Here is a 10,757-nt window from a genome sequence, read left to right as displayed (position 1 = left end):
CAGCTCTTTGTCGCTAGAATCCTTTTCTCTCCTCCATGGAATACTGGAGAAATTACCCCATAGTCATGGTGCAGTCTCTTTGTCCATCTCCTTGTAGTGTCTTGAGTTCAGTCTGTCCTCGGCTCCCCGTGACGCTGACACTGTCTCCATTTGGGGAGATGGGAAGTCTGACATCCTCCGGACCTTTCAAATCTGGAGAGTCTTCCCCCAAAGCCAGGATTCTCCCCTCCTTTCAAAGTGAATCCTTCTTAGGGGGATTTAGCTCCATGATAGCTTCAGTATCTCAAAGTTTTTCATTTCAGTTAATTCAGTGCTTTTATCCAAAACCCCAAAAGGTTTAGCAAAATCCCTCCACCAGTTGGAACATATCTCCTTGCTGTCATTTCACTTCATCAATGGTTTTCAAAGACTTTCTGCACTTAGTCTTTATTTTATTTTATTTTATTTTGATTCTTACCTTCCATCTTAGAATCAATACTTCATATTGGTTCCAAGGTAGAAGAGCAGTAAGGGCTAGGCAATGGGGGTTAAGTGACTTACCCAGGGTCATACAGCTTGGAAGTATCTGAGGGCAGGTTTGAACAGAGATCTCCTGTCTCTAGGCCTGGCTCTCTCTCTGAAGAGCCACCCAGCTGCCCTCTTGCACTTAGTCTTAAGACTTAAGGACCAATTGATTAAAACCCATGTTAAAGTGTAGCAAAAAAAAAAAAAAAAAAAAAAAAAAAAAAAAAGTAAAGTTTTTTAGTAAAGCTAGCGTCACTTCTCCTAAGCACAGATTCTTATGGGTGAAAACAAGACCTGAATTACAAGAATGTGGGGAAGGATAGACTGGGTTGAGTGCTTCTTTGGGGACCCAAGGCATCCAGGGGAAGTATGAGGGTACTGAGTGTGGTGGTCTGCCACACAGTTTACCAGCTTCATAGCTTTGTCCTGGTACTGCCAGAAACAGCGAAGACCAACATTAGCATGGTCCCATGGCCCCAGAAAGAAAAGTGGTGAGGATCAGGCTAAGCTGGTCCCATCTCCCAGATCCTAGAAATATTAGCAGAGGGAGGAACTTGGGTAGGAAAGAGACAGAGAATGTGGAAGAGCCACCGGACATAAGTGTAAGTCTAACAGCTGATGTGACCTTAAAGGTCATCTGCATCAACTAATCCAACCATCATTTATTAGGCTCCTGCTCTGTCCGAAGGGCACCCATAGGTGCTAAGGACACCCTTAGCATGGCCCCCTTCTTTTTTCATCCAATTCCTTAAATATTTACTAAGTGCCTACCATGTACCAGGCACACCTCTGCCTTTGTTACCAAATTCCAGTCTGTCTCCACGTTCTTCTGGTCCATCTACACTGCTGCTGCCCTCCATCCTGATGCTGGTGTCTTGGTCACTCTAGCCTGACTCTTCCTCTCTGGGAGGAGGCGTTCGCTCTCCATCCCTGCCTAGGGCCGCCACCTGCTGTCCTACATTGGTAGTACCCATTATCCTTCATGATGCGGGACATCAACTTTCATAGACGCTCACAGGATAGGAGAAGTGGCAAGGATCTCAGAAACCATATGTTTTTGTTTTTAAAAGAATGTTTTATTGATGCACTCTGTCTTCACATCACAGTCATTTCTGGGAACAAAAAAAAAAAACGAAAACAAAAACAAAACCTTTTCGCCTACCTCCTGTCTCCAATTTGAAACTGCTCTTGTTACAAAAAAAAAAAAAAAAAAAAAAAAGGCAATAGGGGAGAAGGCATTTGACAACCCATCCCACCTTCCTCTCCTCCCCACTATGAAGAAGGAAGTATATTTCACTACCTGTTGTCTAGGGTCCATTATTGCAAACCCTTATTTTTTCATGGGAGCAAATGGAGGTCAGGAGAAATGATACGGCACACCCCAGGTTAGAGATTTTCCCAAGGAATAAGAGGAAGAGATAGAATTAACACCCCATAGTCCTGGCTGTCCACTCCTCTTTCCTTCACATCCCATTTCCTAACTGGTCTAGTCAGAGGCTAGGATAGGGGCACCAGGGGACTGGAGTTTATGGGCATATGATCCTGGAACTCTCAACACAGACCACCAGTGTGAAATGGAGTGATTGTGTGAGTATGGAGATGTTCCCTAATACCCCCAACTCTAAAATGAAGGGTTTCTGGTCAAGGGTTATATCCTCTAAGCCCAGGGGAGAATTTATGACCTAAATGGCTTCATTCCTTTTTATGATATCCTGATCATAAAATAAAAGTCTGATGTGGTACAGTGGGAAAAGTGCCAAATAAGAAGTCAGGAGAAACTTGGGTTCCAAACCCATTCATGACCCTTTTTTTCTAGCAGGGAGGGGCATTCTGGAGCCAGCTCAAACCTCTGGAGAGCTGAGTAAAGGCTAGAAAATCGGTTTGCTGTATTTTTTGGTTGATTGTCTAGGTGTAAGAAAGTGATGGAGAAAGTTATTATATGTATATCATATATATTATACATATATTGTAAATGTTACTAATGCAGATTTAATTTAGTATATTATATTGTAAACCTTTTTTTGAAGAGCCATTTGTTAAACTGTTACCAGCACATGCTCACTGTGATGTGCTTACCATCTGTCACTACTAACAAGTCAGTAAATGTTTCTGAACTTTAGTTTCATCTCTAGAACTGGGAAGAATAATACCTTCAGGGTTTACCTCAGAGGGTGGCATCACACGAGGATCTGTAAAACAATCCGCCCATTGTAGAATGATAACTTCAATGCCAATTGTTATTGTAAATAAGAGACAGAGATGCCAAGCTCTGTTGCTTCTTAAGGAGTGCCCACCTCCCTGTTTTTATACAGGTAAAAAATAACTAAGCAGCTTTGGAAGTTGTGAATAGGAGGGGGAAGGGTAATTCCAGCCCTTTGCTTTGCCCAAGGAAGGGAGGTTGTCTTGGCTTTCTCTCTAAGTTGGTTCCCAGATGACAGCAGTCACCCCGTGATTCAGCTTGCTCTCTGAAGGATGCTATGCAGCCACCCTCCTACCACCTGCCTCCCCTGTTCCCTGAGCTCCCCTCTTCCCACCACTCTTTTTCACTCCCTCCCTTGCTCCCTGAGCTTTGCTCCCTTCTTTCCTCCCTGCATTCCTTCCCCCATTACATTTGTTTCCTGAGCTTCCTTCCCTCCTTTGTTCAGCATCCTTCACCCCTTCTTTCATTTCCTAAGCTCCCCCCTCTCCCCAGCTCGCCCTCACTTCAACCCTTGTTCCCTAGGCTCCTTTCATTCCTCACTATCCCACTGTGCTCCCATTGATGTATGAATTTGGGTGGGCAGGTGGGTGGGGGAATCCTCAGTTTCCCCTGTCAGATTCATTGGACAATGAAAATGCCAGAGTTTGCCAGAATCACCGGTGAACCTTAGGGCTGAAACCGTTAGAGATCTTTTCTTCCTTTTAGACTTGTGAGTTTACTAAGATCATGGCAGAGAAGGATGCCACCAAGACATTCTCCTCTTACCTCCCAATGGAGAAGGAAAAGCCTCCATGGGGAAAGAGCTCTGGGATCAGGGGACCCTGTCTTTGTAGCTTTTCCAGTGCCAAGAGCAGCCCTGTGTGATTGTCCTCTTCAGTTTGTCCCTCCCTAGCTTTACCCACGCTCATCCTCTCAATCCCTGGCTAACCCGGTCTTGATCTAGCTCAGACATGGGAGTTATTCTCAGGACAATTTCCCTAAGCCCTTGCCATCTGCTATGACTGGGCTGGGCTGCTGACCAGTGCTGATCACTAGGAAGGAGTTCAAGGGTGAAGAGGCTGCTAGGTGAGTTTATTGTGGGAATGGGGTGGGGGGGGGTCCTTGGGAGCTCCTTTGAGTGCCTCTTCCATAGTTTTTCCATGGCTCTCACCCTAGTGCTCCCAAACCTTTGACTAAAATGTCCACTTGGAGATTTTTTGAGCCTCGGAGGGTTATGGGTCAAACCTCCCTCCTGCTTCCAGCTAGCTTTCCTTCTGGGGACACAGAAGGGGGCATTGTCATTGTTTCCCTTGTACCTCCACCCTATGTGTGTGAAATGGAGATGGGGGCGGAGGGTGAAATAACACCTCTAGCCTGTGCCCACTCACACCTGGCATCCAACTGGGAGAGGGGAGTGGGAGGGAGGCCTTCTGCAGCCAGAACCACCCTTCCTTCACTCTCTGAGCACACACACACACACACACACACACACACACACACAGCATCTGTTTGTGTTTCAGATGGTTCCCTGAGTGAGGAGGGGGTCATAACAGACAGCGAACCCCACAACCTAAGCCTCAGAAAGGGGGAGGCAGAGTGGGAAGGGGCAGCCATGTGCAGTGAGCTGTCCGAAGATTCTGTGCAACTCCGTGATAAGGACCCTACTCCCTCTGAAAACTCTGCCCCATGGAGCGAGTTGGGGCCTCTCTACTGGGCTTGTGCCCACAATGATCCTGCCAGACTCCAAGCCACTCTCGATAGGGGGGTCAGCCCTGAAGAGGCCACCCAGGTGGACAGAAATGGAAGGGTGAGGAAACCAGCTTCCCCTCCCTCAGCCCTGGCCCAGGAACAAGAGCGAATGGGCAGCAGTAACACAGCCTGCCTCCACATAGAGCCGACCAAGAGGGGTCGACCACGTAGACCACTCCTGTCCCTGTCTCCAGAGGCTAAAAAGGCCGACTCCCCCAGGAGAATGAGGGAAGGCTGGGCTTAGGGAGAATGGCTTTTCTGCCTTGGCCCCTTGGGAAGCTAATCTAGGGCATGGGGTGGAGCGGAGCCTTAAGAGGAATGAGGTGGCAGATTGGCTGAGGGGAACCCTCTCAGGACAAGGACAGGCACTGGGTCAAAGATGTGCAAGGATAGATGTGCAGAGGCAGGGGCTTCTGAGAGGGGGAGGAGAGGGGAACCGGGGAAAGACGCTGCACATGCTGGGCTAACTAGGGCTGGAGGCTGAAGAGAGTGAGAAGGGCTTCTTGGGGAGGGATCCAAGAGCGGGAGTTCTGGAAGAGGGGATGGGGAAGGAGCTTGAGGCTCTGCTGAGTTGTGCCCTTTCCTCAGACAGGCCTCATGGTCGCCTGCTATAGGGGCTTTGGCAGTATCGTGGTCCTGCTCAGTCACTGCCCCTTTCTCGATGTCAATCAGCAGGACAAAGAAGGGGACACAGCCCTCATGCTGGCTGCCCAGGCAGGTGGGAGAGCAAGGAGGTGGAGCAGGGAGGGAAGGCAGAGGGGAATGGAGGAAGGGGTGGGTGGTGCAAAAGGTTGAGTATTTTCTCCATCCTGGTGTAGCTGAAAGGGGATTGGACTTAGAGTCAGGAACTGTAGATTTAAACCCAGGCTCTGACACTATTTGCTGTGGGTCTACAAAGGAGCCCCAGAATTTCTCTGGATCTCAGTTTTCTCAGCTGTAAAATGGGAGCAGTGAATACTCACGCTCCCTGTATCATTCAGTCTAATTCTATTGCACAGGATGTCTCAAAGGTCTGTCTGAGCTATTAAAGGTTAAAATTGCATCAAGACTTTTGGAACACCCTGTATTTGATAATAATGATAGTAAGAGTAATTAATAACAATAGCTATCATTTATGTAATGCTATGTGCCAGGTACTTTACAATTATTGTCTCATTTGATCCTCAAAACAATTCTTGGAGGTAACTACCATTATTCTCATTTTACAGTTGAGGAAACTGAGGTCAGATGACTTGCCCAGGATCAGATATCCAGTAAGTCTCTGAGACTGGATTTGGACTCAGATCTGCAGGTCCTTGCAGCGTTAGGAGTCTACCAAAAGCCTTTTCTGATACCTTTTAATTCTGATGTTTTCTTTCAGTTGATTATTTCCCATTTATCCTATAAATAACATTCAAACATTGCCGTTTGCATTATTATCTTCCTTATCACCTTGTGAGCTCCTAGAGAGCAACACTTATCTTCTTGTCCTTTGTATCCGCTTGGCACAGTGACTGGTACCTAAGTGACACATAATAAGTACCTATCAACTATTGACTGACTATGAGGAAGCAGGGGCAAAAGACAAACAAAAGGCTCCCCCAAACCCAAAAAGGAACATTTCTTGACCTCGAGGAGCTTCCTGAGTGAAGTATATCTCTCTATCTCTCTATCCATCCAACCATCCATCTATCCACTCACCCATTCCTCCATCCACCCATCTGTCCATTTATCTATTTATCTATCCATCTATCTATCTAAATAGAGATATGTGATATATACATCTGTGCACATGCTATGTATATAGCAAGGAGCTTACTGAGGTATACTATTTCTCCATCAAAATATAGAGATATTTAGTATATATAGCATATGTTACATATATGTTATATATACCTCAGAGGGTTTACTGGTGTATACTATCTACCTAGAGACAGATAGTATACACAGCACACACACACAGAGTGTAAATGTCGAGAAGCTTATTGAGGTACACTCTACGTATGGCATGGCAGCGTGGCAGATGGATAGAGAGTTGACCGCATAGTCAGAAAGACCCAGGATGTGTCCTTCTTCTAACACACGACAGAGGCAGCTAGGTGGCTCAGTGGATAGGACATCAGGCCTGGGTTCAATCTGACTTCAAACACTTCCTGCCTTGGAACCAATTTATACTGATCGTAAGGCAGAACGTAAGGGTTTAAAAAAGAAAATGCAACAAAAATAAACCCCATAATAGCTGTGTGAGTTTAGCACCGCTAGGTATTTCTCTAAGATTAGCTCGAGCAGATGATTCCAGACCTGCTTGGCAGAAGGAACTTTTCCAACAGGAGTTGACCCACATGGAACCGAACCCCAGTTGCAGCCCCATTTGGTCATTTAGAATTGAGCACTCTGGCATCGTCCCCCGGCTCTCTAGGCCCTCCCTAGACTCGGCTCTGCCCCCCTCTACACTTAGTCACTACGCTGAGTGCTTCAAGATTCTAAAATTCTTGTAGCCAAACTCAGAATAGCTTGACACACAGAATATAGAACATTTCCGCCCTGGGATCATCCTTTTCACACACCCAGCCTTCTTGTAACCCAGGCTCATGGTCCGTGCCAGCTCAACTGTCTCTTTCTTCTCTCCCCCATTCACATTCAGAGCACTCTGTAACAATGATCATTCACTTATCCAGGGCTCCAAAGCAGGTGAAGAAGAAAATAGGAAACCCCAACTCTGAGAGGTTAAAATATTCTGCCCAGATGTCAGGGGCAGAGAAATCAGATCTTCTAGCATCACTGATTTGGGGCTAGGTGAGATCTTGGAATTCATCCAGTCCACCTCTTCATATGAGAAATGGGGAAACTAAGGCACTAATGAAAATTCAAGTTATTTGTCCAGGGATCAGTGTCAGAGAAGGATCATCTGGGAAAACTGAGGCTCAGAAGGATTAAGGATCCAAAGTCACTCAGATACTAATTGACAGCTAATATTTGAATCTAAGTCCTCTGAGGAGACCTTGTAATTAGAAAGAACCTAGACTCAAAGCACCTAGCTTTGAATCCCAGCCCACATGTAATAATTGTGTGATCTTGGACAGGTCATTTTCCTCCTCAGGGCCTTGGTTTCTTCATCTGTAAAATGAAAGAGAGTGTGGAATACAAAACCTTAGAGGTCCCTTATAACTCTAAAACAGAAGTCTTTAATCATTTTCATGCTCTGGACCCCTCTGGCAATCTAGTGAAATTTGTGACCTTTTCCCTTAGATGAATGCTTTTAAAGGCAGAAAAAAGATCTATGTGATCACAAAGGAACCCAATTCCATGAAAACATTTATAAAATTCCAGACCCTGGGTTAAAAACCCTTGTTTTAAGCCTATTCTATCTTTCTAGTACCTCTCCTTATGACTATGTACAGGGGAAAAATGTTTTCCTTTGCTGGGAAGAGTGAGGGGAGTAGGAATTTGGTGGTTCCACTTTTGAGGGGATCCTTTAGGGACAGAGAACCCAAGCTTCTTCCTTCCCTTCTCCCCCATTCCTCAGTATGCATCCCCTTGAGCTTGCAGTAGGTGGGTAAGGATGCTAGAGAAAGCCCTGGCTATTGTCTGACTGTGCCCCTCCAGGACACATCACCCTGCTGAATTACCTGCTGAACTACTACCCTGGCTTGGAGCTGGAGCGGAGGGACAGCAGAGGTCTGACAGCTTTGATGAAGGCTGCAGTGCAGGGTCGCCCAGACTGTGTGGCTGCCCTTCTCATGGCAGGTGGGTGAGGCTGCTCTGACAGGCTCGGGCACCTTTCTGTCCCTCCCCAGGTCTGCCAGGAAGCGAGGAGGAGACCCTCCAGTTCCTTGGGAAGGTACACACCGTTAGGATAGAGGCAGAGAAGCAAGAATCAACAAGGGATAGCTCTAGACGTTATCACCAGGGCTGGGGAGGAATCGGAGCTCATCCAACTGAGCTTGGAGTTTAGGCTGGATAGTGTTGGGAGGGCTTCCTGGTGGAGGGGAACACTTTGGTCCTCAATAGTGATAGAAAGCTAAGATCAGAGTTGGAATGAATGTCCTGATAAAGAAATCGGTGAAAGGGAGCAGGCAGAGCCCCAAAGAAGCTTGGGATTCCTTCTGAAAGTTGAGTAGGTCCTGAGGAGCCTCCAGCAGCCACCGATCCAAAGAAATGGGGACTAGGACTTTGATGGTCAGAAAACGCCAAGTCTAGCTTGTTCTGTTTCCCTGGGCAGGTGCTTCCCTCTCGTGGCCACTCACAGAAACGTCAGTCCCGTACATAGCATCCTTTTGGAGAAAGGCTTAAACCTGGTGTTTTTTGTTTGTTTTTTAAATCCTTACCTTCTGCCTTAGAATCAAAACTGTATGTTGGTTCTAAAGTAGAAGAGTGGTCTCGGCAATGGGAGTTAGTGACTTGCCTAAGGTCACACAGCTGAGAAGTTTCTGAAGTCATTTTTTTTTTTTTTTTACATTTTTAAACCCTTAACTTCTGTGTATTGGCTCCTAGATGGAAGAGTGGTAAGGGTGGGCAATGGGGGTTAAGTGACCTGCCCAGGGTCACACAGCTGGGAAGGTCTGAGGCCGGATTTGAACCTAGAACCTCCCGTCTCTAGGCCTGGCTCTCAATCCACTGAGCTACCCAGCTGCCCCTGAAGTCATTTTTGAACTCAGGACATCTCATCTTTAGCTATGGCTCTTAATCCACTGAACCACCTAGCTGTCTCTAGACCTGGTTTTTAGGGTAGGAACATGCAATAAATTTAGAACTGGAAAGGATTTTAGAGGCCATCTAGCCCAAAAATGTTATTTAGAAGCTGTCTCCAAGCCCCTTCCTTTGGGATCTCATGTTACTGACCTTGAGGGAGAAGAAAAAAAGATAGGAAGAACAGGGCTTTAACCATATTGGGATGTGAGGGAGCTTCAGCCAGTTTATTCCTACCTAGGGCATAAAATTGCTCTGGAGAAGGGTAAAGGATGGGGAAGGTGCCAGGACAAGGGGCAGGGAATCTGGGGAAGCCCCTCAAAGTCCATCGATCTCTGAGGATGACTTCCTACTTTGGGAAGCCCGACCCAATTTCATCCCCTCCTTTGCTGTGTATTTTTTTTTTTTTTTTGCTGCATAATATATTAAGGAAAGAGGACAGATTGCAGGGAGTGGTGGGGGATGCTCCCTCCTGCTAAGAGATTGCCAGGGACACACTCATTCTCTCTAGGTCCCAGTCAGTTTTCTGAAGTCTAATCTCAGCTCCTCCTGGATTAGAGTGGGAGGAGGAATGGAAAAGAATGTCTCTTATAACAAGAGATGCTCTAGACTTCAGATTCCTCAGATGCAAAATAAATGGCTTGGGCTAGATGATTTCCAATGTCTCTGAATTCCATGATCCTAAAACCCCTCCCTCTTCTGGCTTCTGAAGTCTAACACAAAGCCTTTTGTTCTGAGAACCTCTTCTCTCCTTTCCCCAGGTGCTGACCTGACAGCTGTGGACCCAGCTCGGGGGAAGACAGCTTTGGAATGGGCAGCCCTGACGGATAACTTTGAGACTGTCATAAGAATCCATCAGCTGGCCAAGCACCCCCGGATTGAGCAGCTCAGTAGGCATTTTCAGCTTGAATGGCCGGCCCTAGCTGGACTCGTGGCACAGGCCCAGAACCCGCTCACTCCGTCTTTCTTAGAGAGACTCCAGAGTGCCTTCAGTGTCTCCTTCCCCCAGCCTCCCCAGGAGGGTGGCGTCCTGGATCACCTGGTGAGAGTAACTACAAGTCTAGCCAGCCCATTCATCATCACTGCCTGCCATACTCTATGCCCAGACCTCCCACCTGAACTGGGCATGCTCCGTCCATCCGTGCCCGAGCTCCAGGGCACAGTCCCCCCTCGACCCCAAACCCCAAGTGTCTCTCAGCCTCCTTCTAGCCAACAGGCTCTAGTTCCATATCAGAGCCCTTCAGGGGTGTTGAGCCTTTGCCCAGATTGGCTGCTGGCTAGGGATGGTGGTAGCTCTAAGACACGGGTCCCCAAAATCCGCCTCAGCAAGGCTCCATCGCCATCCAATCAGAAGGGTCAAGATCCAATGCCCAAAGGGAATCAAGGGCTGGTACCCCCTTCCTGGCACTACCAGAAACTCAGGGAAGAAAACAAACTGGCAGAAGCAAGAGGTGGGAAGTTCTAGAGAAGATAGGCTAGGAAGGACCTAATTAATAGGCAGGGAACTTGGGGAGTTGAAATAGGACCCTGGACTTTGCCTCTCCATGGACCATCTTCCCTTCTCTCTATATTCCTTTCCTTCCTTCCTTCCTTCCTTCCTTCCTTCCTTCCTTCCTTCCTTCCTTCCTTCCTTCCTTCCTTCCTTCCTTCCTTCCTT

The 10,757-nt window shown here is 47.1% G+C and overlaps 1 protein-coding gene across 1 annotated transcript in view; it reads left to right on the top strand.

Moving 5' to 3' along the window:
* Positions 1-4,394: 4,394 nt before the first annotated feature.
* The window catches only part of ANKRD33 (ankyrin repeat domain 33), a 23,943-nt gene continuing 17,580 nt past the window's right edge, over positions 4,395-10,757 (top strand). Inside the window, exons 1-4 of the mRNA XM_044679252.1 lie at positions 4,395-4,490; positions 5,021-5,150; positions 8,018-8,158; positions 9,862-10,551. Of these exons, the coding sequence (XP_044535187.1) occupies positions 5,030-5,150; positions 8,018-8,158; positions 9,862-10,551 (952 nt within the window). The 5' untranslated portion in view covers positions 4,395-4,490; positions 5,021-5,029. The remainder of the gene's footprint in view (positions 4,491-5,020; positions 5,151-8,017; positions 8,159-9,861; positions 10,552-10,757) is intronic.

Source organism: Gracilinanus agilis, chromosome 5 (genome assembly GCF_016433145.1).
Source record: "Gracilinanus agilis isolate LMUSP501 chromosome 5, AgileGrace, whole genome shotgun sequence".
In the NCBI taxonomy this organism is placed as follows: domain Eukaryota; kingdom Metazoa; phylum Chordata; class Mammalia; order Didelphimorphia; family Didelphidae; genus Gracilinanus; species Gracilinanus agilis.
This window is presented reverse-complemented; position numbering and strand designations above follow the sequence as displayed.